Source organism: Primulina tabacum, chromosome 8, assembly GCF_025594145.1.
Source record: "Primulina tabacum isolate GXHZ01 chromosome 8, ASM2559414v2, whole genome shotgun sequence".
Lineage (NCBI taxonomy): Eukaryota > Viridiplantae > Streptophyta > Magnoliopsida > Lamiales > Gesneriaceae > Primulina > Primulina tabacum.
The window spans coordinates 8,457,107-8,474,150 of NC_134557.1; the positions used below are offsets into that span (position 1 = coordinate 8,457,107).

The following is a 17,044-nucleotide window of genomic DNA, read 5'->3' on the forward strand; positions in this document are numbered from 1 at the left end:
TACGGCAGTCAATAAAATAGCAGCGGAAAAAACTCGAAAGGAATTTCTCTCTCCGTCGCTCTTTCTGAAGAGAGAGAGACACAATAGATATATATATATACACACATATGTAGAGAGAGAAAGTATAGTGTTTGGATTGAGAGAGGACGTGTGTGCTCGGAGTTGGATTGGCCGTGTCTCGTCTGTATTCCTTGTCGCCGCCTCATAGGAAAGCTTTTTGTAAGGGGATTTCATTTCTTCGGTGGAATTTGGAGGGTCCGAGATAGGGCTTTTCATTAGTGGTTTTCGATAATGCAAATTCTTGAGAATTCAAGCTCCGATCTTGTAGCAAGGCTTTGAGGTTTAGGGTTTTTAGTAAGAAATGGACGTGGATTCTGCTGTGGCTGCTGACAACGATCACGATCCGTCGGAGCAGGCAATCACTGCTAATGGTGAGGACCAGCCTACGGAGTCCCAGTCCTCGTTACATGCGCAGCAGCAGCAAACTGATGCTAACAACAGTGTTAGTAATAGTAATAGTGGTGGTGGTGGAGCGTTGCTGGCGGGGCCGCGCTGCGCCCCTAATTACAGCGTGGTTAATGCCGTAATTGAGAAGAAGGAGGACGGTCCAGGGCCTCGGTGTGGCCACACCCTGACAGCTGTTCCAGCTGTCGGGGAGGAGGGGAGTCCAGGGTATCTTGGCCCTAGATTGATTCTGTTCGGCGGGGCTACGGCTCTTGAAGGGAATTCCGCATCTGGAACTCCATCCTCTGCCGGAAGTGCGGGAATTCGTATGCTTTTTCAACCTAGGAATTATAGATGATTTTTTTTATTAACTTCCTGTTTCCCTTGTTTGAACTATAGGAAGATGATGTTTTTCACCGAATACTGGTTTTATGTTTAGCTTGAGTCTATTTGAATAGCATTTAACTATTTAATTTTTTGGAAAGTTTTAGAGTTTTAACCTTTGCTTTAGTCTCTTGGATTATTGTTGTAAGGTGCCTCAGTGATTTTTTACTTGCGTCAAATATAATGTGGTAAATTAGGAAATGAAAAGTGAATTGACTCTTGTAGCTGAGACAGTGGAGATCAAGGGAGAGTTTATTTGCTGCAATTTTCTAGAATAGTCATCTTGCTTGGTTGAGTCTATCGAGAGTGTACCCGCTTGCTTTGAGATTTGTCGATTGTGACGATGTGGTGAAGAACATCTGTTTTATCTTCAATTACTTTGCGGGGTTATAGATTTTGACACACATTTAAATTATAGTTGCTCCGCAGAATTTTATCAACTTTATTTTCTATTGAGCCAAGAGCGAATTTCCTCTTTATGTCTGTTGAAAATTGTTTCAGTTCATAGGCAAACATTTTTACCTGGCATATAAATTTATAAATCTTCATTGGTGAACAATATCTATGATTTATGATGTTATGTTAATCTTAATAGTTAAAATGGATTATTACCTTGTTATAGGGATGCTAATGATATTTAAGCGTGCATTTATTTGCAGGATTAGCAGGGGCTACTGCTGATGTTCATTCTTACGATGTGTTGGCAAATAAATGGTTTCGGTGAGATGCATCGATTATTCATCTATTTGGAACCTTTATGTTTAATCGATTGCTTTTTCCTGGCTTGCTTGCTGTTTCTCTTAGTTTGAACTTTCATAATTGTGATATGGGGCTCTACTACAAGCAGAGTCACACCATATGGAGAACCACCAACACCTAGGGCAGCTCACGTGGCAACTGCTGTGGGTACAATGGTTGTTATTCAGGTATGTTGATGCATAATGATGTTTAAATACTGACGGTGATTTGGATATATATCATACTTCAATGTTCGTCTTCATAGGGTGGGATTGGTCCAGCTGGTTTGTCGGCAGAAGATCTTCATGTTCTCGACCTTACACAACAACGGCCAAGATGGCATAGGTTAGTCCTTTTCTCATGAAAGTGGATTTATGCATGTTTGGCACATTAACTTGTGAGTAATTGTTGCACTCATTCGGACAATTTCATCTGTTAAATAATTGCTGGGCTGAAATTTCTGTTAGGGTTGTGGTTCAAGGCCCTGGACCAGGACCTCGATATGGTCATGTAATGGCTTTGGTGGGGCAACGATATCTCATGGCAATTGGCGGAAATGATGGTTGGTATCATGCTGTGTTTGGTCATTTTCCTCTTTCTGCTTTGTAATATCTGTTGTCCAATATATCTGTGCATGCTTATTAGGAAAGAGGCCTTTAGCTGATGTATGGGCTCTGGACACTGCTGCTAAGCCATATGAATGGCGTAAACTGGAACCTGAGGGCGAAGGTCCACCTCCGTGCATGTGAGCTCCAGATACTTTCTCGTAGACTTGAGTAAATGTTTAGATTTTTTTATTACCTTTTATATTCACTCTGGCTTTAGCATTGTTTCACTTGAGTACTTTATATTCTAGTGCTTCATCTTACAATTGGATATGATTTTTGTATTAAATTAAGTTTTCATATGATTATGTTATTTGGATAGGCAGGAATATTATTTGATGTGATACAATCTTTGTTCACACCTTTATTTTGTTTCTAGAAATTTTCACGCAGCATGTTTCATTATAATTGTTAATATATAGCGTATCTGTGAGTCTCTATAAATGTTTATTGCAATTTATGGTTGAAATAGTTTATGTATGTCGATGGAAGCATGCTAAGTTTCTGCCCCTTTTGAACGGATACTTTTGAGGTGTTTGAGGCTCTATATTTAAAAGGTTTAACACAACAAAATCCGGTCTTAATTAAATAGACAAGCCACTGTTCCTGAAAACTTGCGGCCTTGTTCTTGCTTGATGGCCTTTTCTCCGGTCTTGTATGCATATTGTTTACTTCTTTTAGTTCACGCACTTTCCTTTTGTTTTGCTATTATCCTTATGTGTACTAGACCATTGAAAGAAACTTAAAAGAAATTGGAAAACATTTATTATTCTTCTAAGTGATGCATGTGGCTTACTTATTTATATATTTTGTTTGGAACATGTTTTTTTACCCGTTAATTACTGAATATTAGTTGTTCTTCACGGAGTTTCACCATTCTATGAACCTTAAAAGTTTGTTATTATCGATGTTTCAATTATGTATTTTGTTGTTTTTTTACATGAAACGATCTTATCATCGAGGTAAACAATAAGGGTATGGAATACACTGGGCATGTTCGGGAGATCTACAAGTACATTAACTCCTTGAACCAACAACTAACCACCTGACATCTAATATACACAAATTATCCAAAACCTCATACAACGAATAAAAAAACTGTATTTTCCGAAATTTTTTATCAACTCTCTGTTTGTCATTCTCAAATAGCCAACGATTTCTTACACTCCAAATGTGGAAAATGATAGTTGTCATAGCCATGTACCGCATCTTTGCCAGGGAGGAAATCTTTCGGTGTATCCTTCTGATGGCCTTTAGCAGGGTTTGATGAGAACACTTGAGTTCGTTCATTCCTAGCCATTCTCGAATTTTGGTCAAAAGAGACTTTGAGAAGTGCCAGCTTAAAAACAAATAATCAAAACATTCATTAAAATCACCCCAAAGAATACATTTCTTCTCCACACCACAAGGCTTTCTATCTCTAGTAAAAAACTTCCGATGAGCAAACAACCATACATAGAACTTGTGTTTAGGAATGAGACAATTCTTCCACGCCAGTGGCTTCCAAGGCCAGTTTACATAATTTGGGCAAAAACACTATAGGCTTTGTGCATATCATTCTTTCCATTAAACCAACCTCTCAAAAACCGTATATAGTCATCCACCGAGCCATGCACTGGGATCTCATTACGGATCTAAAAGATTTTCACTTTTCCCCCTGGAAAAAACTTATTGATTTATTTGATCCACAAGGTATCTTTCGTTCTATGATTTTTCCACAATGTCTTGGCAAGTGGAGCATTATTCCGTGACCTCAAATCCTGTAATCCGATTCCACTGTTTTTTTTTTGATACACAAAAAGTGGACCAGACAATTAGTGGATGGTTACTTGTCCACATGAATTTCTTACACAACGAGTAAATTTTGTCAATGATTCCTAAAGGGTAGAATCTGAAGCAAGAAGCATTCTATCTCTTGGATGACAGCCCTTATGAACTCAAGTTTTCATGTGTAAGACAGGATGTTTCTTGGCCATGCTCTAATACTCTTTGGCATACTATCTATCGGAACACTATAATTGGCGACCAAAATTTTTTCAGTTGCTAACCCCTACCACGAAGCCCGTAATCTGCAAAATTTCTTCTCTTACCAAAACATCCACACCTGCTGAATAAATGTTTGATTTGAGTACTCTGGCTCTCCACCCACCTGTTCGCCCAAACTCATCCAGACACTGTAATTTTCTGAACACTATCCACATATCTCCTTGAAAAAAGTAGCAGAACATCAACATAGGTCAAATGTGTGATATTCAAAAGAGCACATTTGGGATGATGATTGAAACTCGGCTCTCTTCCTAGAGAGTTAAGCTTCATTTTCAATCCCTCTAAGCAAATAACAAACAGAAAAGGGATTGAGAGGTCACCCTGTCAGAGGCCTCTCGCCCCTAGGAAGAAACCACGAAGCTGCCTGTTAATGGATATCGAGAGAGGTGGTGGTGACACATTCCATAACCCAATCAACAAATTTCCCTGGAAAGTGTAACCAAGTCATTGTCTTTCTAATATTATCCCAATGTATGGTATCATAGGCTTTTTGTAAATCCACTTTCAAAGTACATTTTGGAGAGATGTGTTTCTTGGCATAATGAAGAAGTAAATCTTGGGCCAAATTTATACTATCCACCATGGACCTATCTTGAATGAACACAACTTGAGAACTATCAATAAGTTGCTCCATGACACTGCTAAGCTGATTAGTGAGAGTTTTCGAAATGATCTTGTAAAAGATAGAGCAACGCGATATTGCTCGAAAATCATGGACTTTGGAGGCATTCTTTGATTTAGGGATTAGAGCAATCAGATTATATTTCCTGTTTTCGTTTTGTCTTAGAATATTTTTTAATGTAACTTGCACAGTTGTTTTTGGTTCTGGTCTTTGCTAGTTGAAAAGTTCTATGGCAACTGGAAGTGCCGTCATTCTTGGCTTCTTGCTATATACTTCTTTTTTTAATTTCTCATTGATCTTGTCTTACTAACAAGTTGTGGTTTTCTATTTGTTAGTTTTCTCTCTAGCTAATAATATTTTGTGCTTGCATATGTAATGTGCTATTCGCCTGTGTCTGCGCTATTTAGTGTACTCAGTCTAAATGCTAATGTGGAATTTATTTTTCATGAAAAGCAGCTTCTTTCTGTTTTTAAGTGGAGGATTGTGGTATGAATGTGGTTCAGTTGCAGTATTTTTCTGTTCACTCATTGATCATTCACCTTGCTTATGTGTTGACTAGGTATGCAACTGCGAGTGCACGTTCTGATGGTCTTCTTTTACTCTGTGGTGGGAGGGATGCAAATAGTGTGGTTAGTGTGATTTCCGGCAATAATTGTTTCATCATGTTTTAAGGGGTTGGCTTATTCTTGCTTTACTTAGTTTGTTGTCACATGGATTTGTTTTTTACCTCTACAAACTATTTTGTTTGCTTTATTTCCTTGTTCTATCGTAATATTTTCTTAAAAGCATGTGGATCTTAGATATGGTTATCTTAGACTAAGGGAATATAGTCTCTAATACTTTGCTTGCATGCTCTTGTTTCCCATATAAAACAATTCCCTGGGTAAGTGTTGTGGAATATATTCTAGTAAAAAATATCTTATACCTTTTCCACAAGAAGTTTACTTAAGATCCAAAAATTAGGAAATCTCAATGGTTGTATCTGCAACTTTAATGGCGCTATATTTCTGCTGTTTGGTTCTGTCTTTTGTACTCCATCCCAAGAAGGATGATTAATATTTTTTTTTAAATACCCGAAAGCAATTGTCTTATGTAAAAGAAAAAATAACAGATGCTTCCATGGCTGAAGATTTTGTAATGTCTGTTATAGGATGTAATTTTTGTTTATATTAACTGGAAGATTTAGCACCTTGATCATTGTTTCTTTATTTTATAGATTCTTTACGAATCATCAAATCAATTAATGTAGTTCTATTTCTGATTGTTCCGAATATTACATTATTGCTAAAGGTAGACAATAACTTTATCCTTTTAGTTTTGTTTCTTGTGCAGAACTAGAATCTGATTATTTACATATCCGGTAATATCCAATATATGGTTGCATAAAAATAGTACAACTCAAAATCTGGCGTGTGCAAGATTGCACTCGTATTAATTGAAAGTGGAGCACTCCTATTTTGCCTGATCTCTAAGCCACAATTAAAAAATTCCTTAGACTACAGTATGCTTTTACTATTGTGCCCTTTTTCTAATCAGATTCTTATTAAAATCCTTCCGAAAAAATGAAAAAAAAACAGGAGAAGGGCGTAACAATCCTTTTGTTCTACAATCACAACCTAATATCACATCCAATTATTTACACCAAACAATTACTTAATTATCACATTCTACTCTTTTTCCAATCAAATCAGATCATTTATCGTTCCATAAATAACCATTCATTACTTAATATTCAACCAAGCACAACCTCGGGATATTTTTTTGCCATAGTGACTATTATCCTTGACAGGTCTGGTCATAATTTTGTAAAACTTATACAGTTCAAAGCAATATTTTAACATTTCAGTATTATCCAACTATAAATCTTTAGTTATTTAGTTATTTAATTCTTAATTTGAGAGCTTGGTTTGGGTAATTCTTAGTTTCAATGGGTGAATAATCTCAATTTAAATGTTTAATTTACATAAAGATGTCTAGTAGCTCTCACATGCTTGAGCACTGATTGCGTGTAAATACATTCCTTTTACACTTCTGACTAATGATAGATTTTGCTAAGTTGGTGAACCCTGTAATCTCCTTAACAGTAATTTTTGATGTTTCTTGTCTTTTTGTTTCTGCTCTTCTTAAATGATATCATGCAGCCACTGGCTAGTGCATATGGCCTGGCCAAACACAGAGATGGTCGTTGGGAATGGGCCATTGCACCTGGGGTGTCACCATCTCCCAGATATCAACACGCTGCAGTAAGCTCTTTATTTAATTATTCAAGAAAAGAGTGTTTTAGTTTTTTTATCGAAGTTTTAAAATTCGCTAGGTGCCAGTCGGACACTAGACTAGCACCTAGAGCCTAGGCCGCCTAGGCAGGGAGGCGGCAGGGACTAAGCGCCGCTAAGCGGATTTCACGGTATGAAGAGACTTGTAATGGTTCTTAGAATAGCTTTCAGACTAATTGACACTTGTTTCATTCCTCCCGCTTCTTCTACTTAAGGCAGTTAGGATAATAGGCAATGCAAGAACAATGAAAATAAAGAAAAGAATTAACTTTAGGGCTGGTTCGATTTTCTCATGTGTGTAGAAGTAAGCAGACAAAGAAGATGAGGGGGATGTGTTAGGGCAAGCGCAAACCAACGTGTTTTAATTGGGCATTCAATCCCAAAAAATAAAAAACATAAACCTATATTCTTTGTATAATGTTCTGGTTTAATTGGACCTTCAAAAATTAAATCCCAAAAAACATTCCCAAAAAAACTCTAAAGCCTAGGCACCCCTGCTACCTAGGCTGGCTGCTTAGCACCTTTTCGGTGCACCGCTTAGCCTGAGTTTTAGAACACTGATTTTTATCATCGAGAAACAAGGGTTATTGGTTCTGTTATTCTGCAGTGAAAAAACTTACTCTTTATATCGTCTTTTTAGGTTTTTGTTAATGCGCGCCTTCATGTATCTGGAGGGGCACTTGGCGGCGGACGCATGGTAGAGGACTCATCAAGTGTTGCTGGTATTTTCAATACATGTTTTATATGTTAATATCTTTCACCTACCAAAAGTTACTTTATCTCAAAATAAATCTCAAGTTCATTTATGTATTGAACTGATCTTTCGATATTTTATCCCTTTTGCAGTATTGGATACTGCAGCAGGAGTTTGGTGTGATACAAATTCTGTTGTTACAAGTCCCAGAACTGGCAGATATAGTGCCGATGCTGCTGGTGGGGATGCAGCAGTTGAATTGACGAGGCGATGTAGACATGCGTCTGCTGCTGTTGGTGACTTGATCTTCATATATGGGGGACTACGTGGTGGTGAGACATTGTAGCGCTAAGTAATTAATGTTTTTCATTATTTTTGCGGAGTTCACACCAGGGATTATTGGTTGGTTATTTTGCTCAAGCTCTTAAGAATAATGGATCATGTGAAACACTGTGGCTAGGCTTACATTTGTTTCCGGTGTTTCTGTGTACTTTATTTGAAACAAATCTGAATGAAGTAATTGGTTTCGTTGGTTGATTTATTCACGGTAAATGATCGCCTTGCGTTCATCTTTCCATGTGTTCAAATGAAGTTAAATTTTTGTACTACGTGATGATAAAAAACTGAAACAACAAAGAATTGCTGCAGTCTTGTTAGCTAAGTTGCTTTCTACTAGTGGCTTGCTGAGAAGTTTGTTGAAACACAATTTTATATTACCATGTTCCATCTCAGAACATTTCTCGTGTTAAAGCAATATTGTTGGCCTTTAAAAATCTCACTTGTTAATCGTCTGCTACTTGTAACTTGGAATCAAATGCTAGATTTTGTTGCAAATTATTTTTGTGTTTCTGGTTTTTCAATCTCTGATCCAGAACTTTATACCGGATATTGCTCCTGACAAAATTTTCTAGTTTAGTATGCAGTTGGATGTGGTGTTATCTTTTATTAACAATTGGAATGGTTATTGCTTTAGGGGTTTTGCTTGATGATTTGCTTGTTGCTGAAGACTTGGCTGCTGCTGAAACGACAAGTGCAGCTTCACATGCAGCTTCACATGCAGCTGCAGCAGCTGCTGCATCCAATATGCAACAAGCAAGGCTACAAGGAAGATATGGATTCAATGATGATCGAACCAGGGCATCAGTGCCTGATGAAGATATTGATAGTTCAGTTGTGGTAGGAAGTCCTGTTGCTACCCCTGTAAATGGTGATATGTATACAGATATAAGTACAGAAAATGCAATGCTTCAAGGTTCCCGGTAAAACTATATTTGTATTTTATCCATTGTGTATATTTTGCTCATAAATTCGACTATGCTGGTTGCTTCAAGTGCTTTATAATAAATAGAGTATCTCACACAGGAGACTAAGCAGAGGTGTTGAATACTTAGTTGAGGCAGCAGCAGCAGAAGCAGAGGCTATTAGTGCTACGTTAGCAGCTGCTAAAGCTCGACAAATTAATGGGGAAGTTGAACTGCTAGATAGAGATCGTGGGGCAGAGGCAACCCCTAGTGGAAAACAGATATCTTCCTTGATCAAACCTGATCCAGCTGATTCAAATATTTCTGTCCCAGCTGGAGTTAGGCTTCATCATCGTGCCGTCAGTAACTATGATACTTAAATATATTGCTTATGTCCATTTTATATATTACCTCTGTTTGAGTTGCCTATCATTTATTCCATTGCTGTCATTACATTTGCAGGTTGTTGTAGCTGCAGAAACTGGCGGTGCTTTAGGTGGTATGGTTAGGCAGCTGTCAATTGATCAATTTGAAAATGAAGGCAGGCGGGTTAGTTACGGCACTCCAGAAAGTGCAACAGCAGCTAGGAAACTATTGGACCGCCAAATGTCTATTAACAGTGTACCGAAGAAGGTAGTCTGGCATCCTCACGATTCTATGTGCGGATGTTGGTGATGAGTGAATTAAATTATTGATCAATGATATTGCTTCCTTCATCCGCTTTAGATTCCGTAGCTATAATGTTGGATGTCATGTTTGATCAATCGGATAATTTATGATGCAGTCAAAGTGCATTTGGCGGCATAAAAGGGAGTTTATTTTCTTTAAAATGTGAATGTACTAAAAGTCAATCGCATGGTTACTTTTTCATGTCTGGGTAGGTTCGTAAATTTGTTTCAAATAATTTATGTAGCGTTTTTATTATAGGTTTTTTGGTTGCTAAATTAGGATAATGACCTTTGTGCCGTAGATACTTTGTTTGGTATTAAAAGGTTATGAAGAAGCCTCATGGTCCAGCTCTGCTTCTCCCTCAGGTGATTGCTCACCTTTTGAAACCTCGCGGTTGGAAGCCTCCAGTTCGGCGGCAATTTTTCTTGGATTGCAATGAGATTGCTGATCTCTGTGATAGTGCTGAGAGGATATTTGCCAGCGAGCCTAGTGTATTGCAGCTGAAGGCTCCTATTAAAATATTTGGGGATTTGCATGGGCAGTTTGGGGATCTCATGCGTCTTTTTGATGAGTATGGATCCCCTTCAACTGCTGGTGATATCGCGTGAGTTTTGCTCTCACATCTTAGTCCTTGCTCTAGAATACCGACCCAATTAATTTATTAGAAAGTTGTTTTGTTTGTTGTTTAAATTGCTTTCTGATAGACATATTTATTGATGTCTCTTTTGTGACAATATTTTTACGATGAAATTTGTACTGGCTGGCTGTCAAAATTTATGTGACCTCTTATGTTATTGCATGTACTTTCGGATTGGTAGTCATGTTTAAAATTTAGTTTATGTAACTCACCTTGGTTTTCTCAGTGATGTATTCATTTCTGTAATCTAATATAAACACTGCCTACTATTAGAATTTGGGGTTGTAACTTCCTAAACCATGAGCAACAATTCCCATTTTCTCATCTCATACCCAATGTTTTTGCTTCACAGGTATTTTCCTTTTAATGATGCTATGGAAAGATCTGAAATATGATTTTGATTTCATCAATAATTTATTAGGCAACTTTGATGGTACCTGTTGTCAGGTTCTGTTCACAGGGGTACATAACTAGGTGTTGGAATTGTTATTACTATCATCCCTCCTTTATGAGTACCTTTGTGATGGACTGCATCTGCGATTTTATGTTCATTTCCTTTCCAAAAGGACCTCCTGAATTCTTGTTCTGATGTCGAGCCTCAGTATTCCCATTTTAATTGCTTGCTTTACCATTAGCCTGATCGGTATGGGAAAGTAGACCGTGGAATGGAAAAGTAGTATCAATGTTGATTAACTTCTTTCGTTTGATCTTACCTTTTCAATCTATGGTAAACATTAAAAGTATTTTAAATATAGTTGGCTATAGTGGAATGTGAATAACTGAAAGGATATTTGGTAGAAGATATGAACATAGATTGTCCACACACTACAGGTAATAGGAATGTTTTCTTTGTTTCTTTGTGGAATCTGATATTCGCACTTATCCATTGATATGTTCATGCTATTTGCCTTCTGTTCTCGATAATTTTGTGAACAAGGTTTACCTGCTTTAGAATGCAGCTCAGTGGTTTTGTCAAAAAGGTTAAAGTGTTTCACAAATTTGTCAGCATTGTTTTGCGATAATGGTGCTTTTGATGAGTTGAATCTAATGGAACACATTGTGTGATGTTTCATACGGTGCTAAGTATATAATTGACATCTGGCAAACCCGTAAATAATTTTAATGATATTGCCGTTCTCTGTCTAATTGACTCTCGAGGAGTTTGTTTCCATTGGATTCTGACTGTTATGGGTGCCCATCAGATATATTGATTATCTCTTCTTGGGAGATTATGTTGATCGTGGTCAACACAGCTTGGAGACCATAACCCTTCTCCTGGCTTTAAAGGTGCCCGACTTACTCTCAAGTGCTGCATCTATCCCTACCCTCAATGCACTGCTTTAATGTGAACTGTTAATCTTTTTCTATTTTAGGTTGAGCATCCCCATCAAATACATTTGATTCGTGGCAATCATGAAGCTGCAGATATCAATGCGCTTTTTGGCTTTCGAATTGAGTGCATAGAACGCATGGTGAATTGTCGTCAACTCTTTTTGGTTTGGCATTGTTATTTGGAACAAAATGTGAACCTTATGGTTGTTTCACGGGCAGGGTGAGAGAGATGGAATATGGGCCTGGCATCGTATAAACCGGCTGTTTAATTGGCTTCCTCTGGCTGCATTGATTGAGAAAAAAATTATTTGCATGCATGGTGGTATTGGGAGATCAATAAACCATATGGAACAGATCGAGAATATTCAGCGGCCAATCACAATGGAAGCAGGTTCCATTGTTCTAATGGACTTGTTGTGGTTAGTTCATGTCTGTTCTTGTATTTTTAATTCTTGTCCTTGTTCCAAAATTCTGTATGAGGTGGTGTTAATGTGAATCTATCATTGTAGGTCCGATCCCACTGAAAACGACAGTGTGGAAGGACTGCGGCCGAATGCAAGAGGTCCTGGTTTGGTTACCTTTGGGGTAGGTTCCTCTCTCGACTGTTTCCCACATTGTTCAGTCATAACTTGTGGTGAACAGGGTTGCTTCTAATACCCTGGCGTACCTAAAGAATTTTCCACTTTTGGAACTTTTATGCTTTTGTGTTTGCATGCAAATGTGCCAATTTATTTGTTCAAGCATTTTTTTGCTTGTTCCCTTTTTGTCATTTTATAGTTGCAGAATTCTTCTTTGGCCAAGCTCATCCCATACTACATTTTAGCTTTTAGAGTCAGGCAAATTCGATGGGTCCTTGTGTTGTGAATATTGTGCACATTATTTTTGTCAAATAATGATATAAACCCTAGGTTTGATAATCCTCTAGTTTCGGGTTCAAATTTAATGGTCTGTGTCTTGCAAGCCAGGAAAACTCGCGTTTTGAAAACATTAGTTGAAAGAGACTTTAAATTTACAATAATAAAAATTCCAAGCACATAAAAATATATTTATTAGCAGTACCCATCAGAGAAATTTCGGAAAACCCTAGTTAATTTCTCTCAATGAACTTCTATTTTTTTCTGCTTTCAAACAAGGATAATTCACTATAATTCAGGAATAAATTAGGTAGGAGATTAAGGAGTCTTCGTTCTAGGAAATCTTCCTTTATTATTGAATTAAATTAGGGGTCTTAAGTTCAAGGAGAACTTTCCACTAGTGTTGGTCAGAACTTTTGTATAAATGCATGCCAGTTATGATAAACAAAAATATCAAGAAATTTTTCCTTCTAAAGAGTATTACGAGATACGAGATTGAAGGGTTAAGTCATTGACAAGCCCTCACCACATTCATCACAATAGGGAAAAAGGGATGCAAAACCTCTAAAGCGATCACCGATCTGTATGATAAGCCTGTCAATTGTGCCATAACCCGATTAATATCCCTGCGCCATAACAAACTGGTACCAGAGCCAACAACCATGGGCGATTACAGCCCACTGCTACAACAGTTTGAAGTGTTTCTCAAGGCATATCAAGAGGACCAAGTTACAAATGAATAGCGACAGCAAGCATTCACCGTTCAACTTGTGGCATTATCCAGAAACTTGTCACATATGAAGGTGGAGCTCTCAACAAAGGAGGGGAGAACAGCAAGGTCCGTGAATCCTTCCAGCAGCTCACACATGGACCACCAGGGAGAGGAGATCCATTCACCAGTCCCGCACTATCGAAGTTGGGATTCCTAAAATATGATGGGCTATCCAATTCCCTAGGATGGCTCGGGTTGGCTTCTTTCCATTTAGATGGAGACAGCCAGCTCTGGTTCTTGAAAATAGAGCGTGACCGCCAAAATTTACGTGGTGAGGAATTTAGAACTCAATGTAATGGTAGATGACTACCAACACCTGGGGGAATAGTCCAAATTGCACCAAGATGGAATGGTTGATGATTACCAACACAGCTTTGAGCAATTAGCCGCTCGAGCCAGTTCTTTGACCAATGAACAAGAGGTCAGATATTTATCAGCGGGATCCAGGAACAAGTCATTGTAATCGTTGAGCTGCAACATCCTTCTGATCTTACTGGTGCAATGAGCCTTGCGAGACTCTATGAAAGAGAATCAGAATTTTTAACAAAGCACCAAAGCAGCCAACAGCTGATTCTTCGAAACCCCCATTTGTCAAGAGGCTAAGCAGAAATGAAATGGAGGAAAGGAGGGTCTATGTTTCAACTCTGATGAAATATATTATCGAGGCCATTAATGTAAAATAATATTTTGGCTTGAAGGAATCGAAGATGTTAACTGCTTGGAAGACGACGCTGAAACTGTGATGTTTGCAGCCGTTTGGTTCCCGACTCTCGTGTTTGTGGGCTAACACGTTTTCCAGGAGGGAAGTGATTTAATGGTTCTAGTGGCCCAACCAAGAGTCCAAACATATTAAAAGATATTTATCAGCAGTACATCCAGGAGCTAATTCTTGGAAACCTCCATTTGTGAAGAGACTGATCAGAATTGAAATGGAGGAAAGGAGGGCCAATGGTTTCAGTTTCAACTCTAATGAAATATGTAATGGCGGGCATCAGTGTAAAAAATTATTTTGGCTCGACGGAATTGAAGATGTTAACTGCTCGGAGGACGACCCTGGAAACAGTGATGTTTGCAGCCGTTTGGTTCCTGGGGCTCGTGTTTGTGCGCAGACACGTTTTCCAGGAGGGAATTTATGTAATGGTTCTAGCAGCCCAACCAAGAGCCCGAGCACATTAGAAGATATTTATCAGCAGTACACGTGGGAGAAATTTAGGAAAACCCAAGTTAAATTTCCCTCGATAAACTTTTATTTAATTTTCTGTTTTCAAGCAAGAATAATTCAGTATGGTTTGGGAATAAATTAGATAGGAGATTAAGTAATGTTCATTTTAGGAAATCCTCTATTATTGTTAATTAAATCAGGGGTCTTAAGTTTAGGAGAACTTTCCGTCATTGTTGGTCAGAACTTTTGTATAAATGCAAGCAAATTATAATTAATAAAAATATCAAGAAATTTCCTTTTAAAGAGCATTACAAGATAGAAGGGGTCTCTCATTAATGAGCCTTCACTACATTCACCACAATAGGGAAAAAGGGACGCAAAACCTATAAAGGGATCACCGATCTATACGATAAACCCGTTAATCGTCTCATAACCCGATCAATGACCCTGGGCCGTAACAGGTTGCACAAGGTTGGTCATGCAGTGCTGTTTCTTTCAAATTTCTTTCTTATTTTTTACCCCTTTTAACAACAAAATTGTCTGCGATGACACCGTGAATTCAGTGACTCTTTCTGGTCCATTTGGATGTTATAAGATAATGTTCTTGTTTATTCTTAATAGCACGGATTGAATGGCGCTTCCTATCATCATATGTTTAACAGCAACTGCAATGTTGCTGATGCTTTTTCGTTCGTTCCTGTTCTTTTTGTCGCAGCCTGATCGTGTTATGGAATTTTGTAATAACAACGATCTTCAGTTAATTGTTCGAGCACATGAATGCGTGATGGATGGATTTGAACGATTTGCACAAGGGCATTTAATTACTCTCTTCTCAGCGACAAACTACTGTGGTATGTCCTAATTCACTAGATATTAACTAGATTTACATGATGATAGGATGTATATTCGCTCGTACATCGACTTTATCCTCTAAAGTTTGACTTGTTTATTTTTTGGTTTGTTTCTTCAGGTACTGCAAATAATGCTGGTGCTATCTTGGTATTGGGCAGAGATTTAGTTGTTGTTCCAAAACTAATTCACCCACTACCCCCTGCAATTTCATCTCCAGAGACTTCTCCCGAACGCCATATAGAAGACACGTGGATGCAGGTGCTTCAGTTATCTCATACTTCTTGTTTCTGAATCTCGTCTTTTGTTTGACTAAACAAGCTGTTATATGCCGATATTGATATGGTGTCTGTTTGTGGACAGGAACTCAATGCTAACAGACCACCTACGCCCACTAGAGGCCGTCCTCAAGTTGCTAATGACCGAGGTTCTCTTGCTTGGATTTAGATTATGCTTCCAGATTTCTTTCCTATACTTCTTCCAGGCTTGTGTTAATACCTGGAATTTCCAGTGATTTGTACATAGCGTGATGCTATATGGAGAGTTCCTGGTGGATCTACATTCCTCGGATGAAGGCTTTTTGCTTCTGGTATGCACTCTTGAGTGGCTTTCAGAAGACGAGACTTGGTTGATTGAATTCCACAAGTCACCCTTGATTGTGGCGCCAAAAGAGTTATGGTCTCCAAATGACATCCTCTGTACATGATACTCGGACGGGTAGAATCGATGTTTGTTATTTTCTTCATTGGGTTGGTATTTCTTGGTAGTTTTATATATATTTTTTGTCCTCCATGTAGGTGTATGATTTTGTATTCTGTATACGTAATCGGTGAGATATATCAGGTCCATATTTTCTTGGTTGTTTATGAATTATAGACGTGTTGGCTTGTGTAATTCGTGTTTGTACTCCGTGTAATGTAAAAGTTGTGTGGTGATATCTCGCCATTGGCATTAACTGGGTGCCTGATTTGATCTACGTGTTTGAGCATCGAATGATTACAAATCTTGGTGTTCCAGGTAAATATAATGTTCTTGAACTTGTTTGCCTTTGGGTTTCATTTGAAGTTCTAGAATTATAGTGTGTCGTGTTATTAAATATTGGTTTCCATATAATTTTGTTGTTCGATTGAAATTCTTCTGTTTCTATTACGGAAATATTTGAAATGTATTGATGGTTAAACATTGTGAAGTGATGTGATGGTATTTATAAGGTGCCTTCAGTTATTGAAATGCATGTTAAACTGTTTGACGTTTTTAGCTAAACGTGTGCGAAACTATTTAATTATAGAAAGTTACATAAATTTTCTATTTGTAATTCTTTTTGCGAAATTTGGGGGATGTTTGTCCAATTTTTTGTCCACACATTATCTTATCCGAGGAAAAAAAATTCGATTCAATGCACGAATGCTCTCGGGGTGATCAGAGTTGAAACCCTTGAAATGAGAAGGAGAATTTCTTTAAATTTTGTAATATGGAAGGAAATTTGATGTCATGGACATATCTTCCATGGCTGTGAAATTTGTATTTTTTCTAGGGTAAAAAAACATCTGTGGTTTATAAGTGTCTCTCAGTCGCTTGTTCGTTTCCAAATAGCAAAGAATTAACTACACTTACGATCCTCAACCCGAAGCGGAACCTCAGGCAATCAAGAATGGTGGATATGGTGTTGCCCATAAGATTATTCTCGTCGTGAGAGTAGAAAATTCATAAAAAGAGAAAATA

At 37.9% G+C, this 17,044-nt stretch overlaps 1 protein-coding gene across 2 annotated transcripts; it reads left to right on the forward strand.

Annotated features, from left to right (window-relative positions):
* On the forward strand, positions 1-16,277 carry LOC142553589 (serine/threonine-protein phosphatase BSL3-like). Of its 2 annotated transcripts, XM_075663946.1 has the most exons (22): positions 1-770; positions 1,488-1,548; positions 1,676-1,754; positions 1,832-1,911; positions 2,034-2,128; positions 2,212-2,311; positions 5,399-5,468; positions 6,981-7,082; positions 7,753-7,834; positions 7,959-8,138; positions 8,780-9,065; positions 9,169-9,406; positions 9,510-9,680; positions 10,082-10,320; positions 11,556-11,640; positions 11,727-11,825; positions 11,905-12,104; positions 12,195-12,270; positions 15,189-15,324; positions 15,444-15,583; positions 15,686-15,749; positions 15,834-16,277. In XM_075663946.1, exons 1-22 carry the CDS (start codon positions 362-364, stop codon positions 15,845-15,847), a joined length of 3,006 nt encoding a protein of 1,001 aa, XP_075520061.1. In that variant the 5' UTR covers positions 1-361; the 3' UTR covers positions 15,848-16,277. The 2 variants fall into 2 exon arrangements, with proteins under 2 accessions (XP_075520061.1, XP_075520060.1); XM_075663945.1 differs by having other exon boundaries at positions 15,686-16,277.
* The last annotated feature ends 767 nt before the right edge of the window (positions 16,278-17,044 follow it).

Coding starts and splice junctions, on each gene's coding strand:
- LOC142553589 (XM_075663945.1), top strand. CDS start 362: ATGGACGTGGATTCTGCTGTGGCTGCTGACAACGATCACGATCCGTCG. Junction 1,912..2,033: donor CAACGGCCAAGATGGCATAG/GTTAGTCCTTTT, acceptor AATTTCTGTTAG/GGTTGTGGTTCAAGGCCCTG. Junction 11,826..11,904: donor TTGAGTGCATAGAACGCATG/GTGAATTGTCGT, acceptor TTTCACGGGCAG/GGTGAGAGAGATGGAATATG.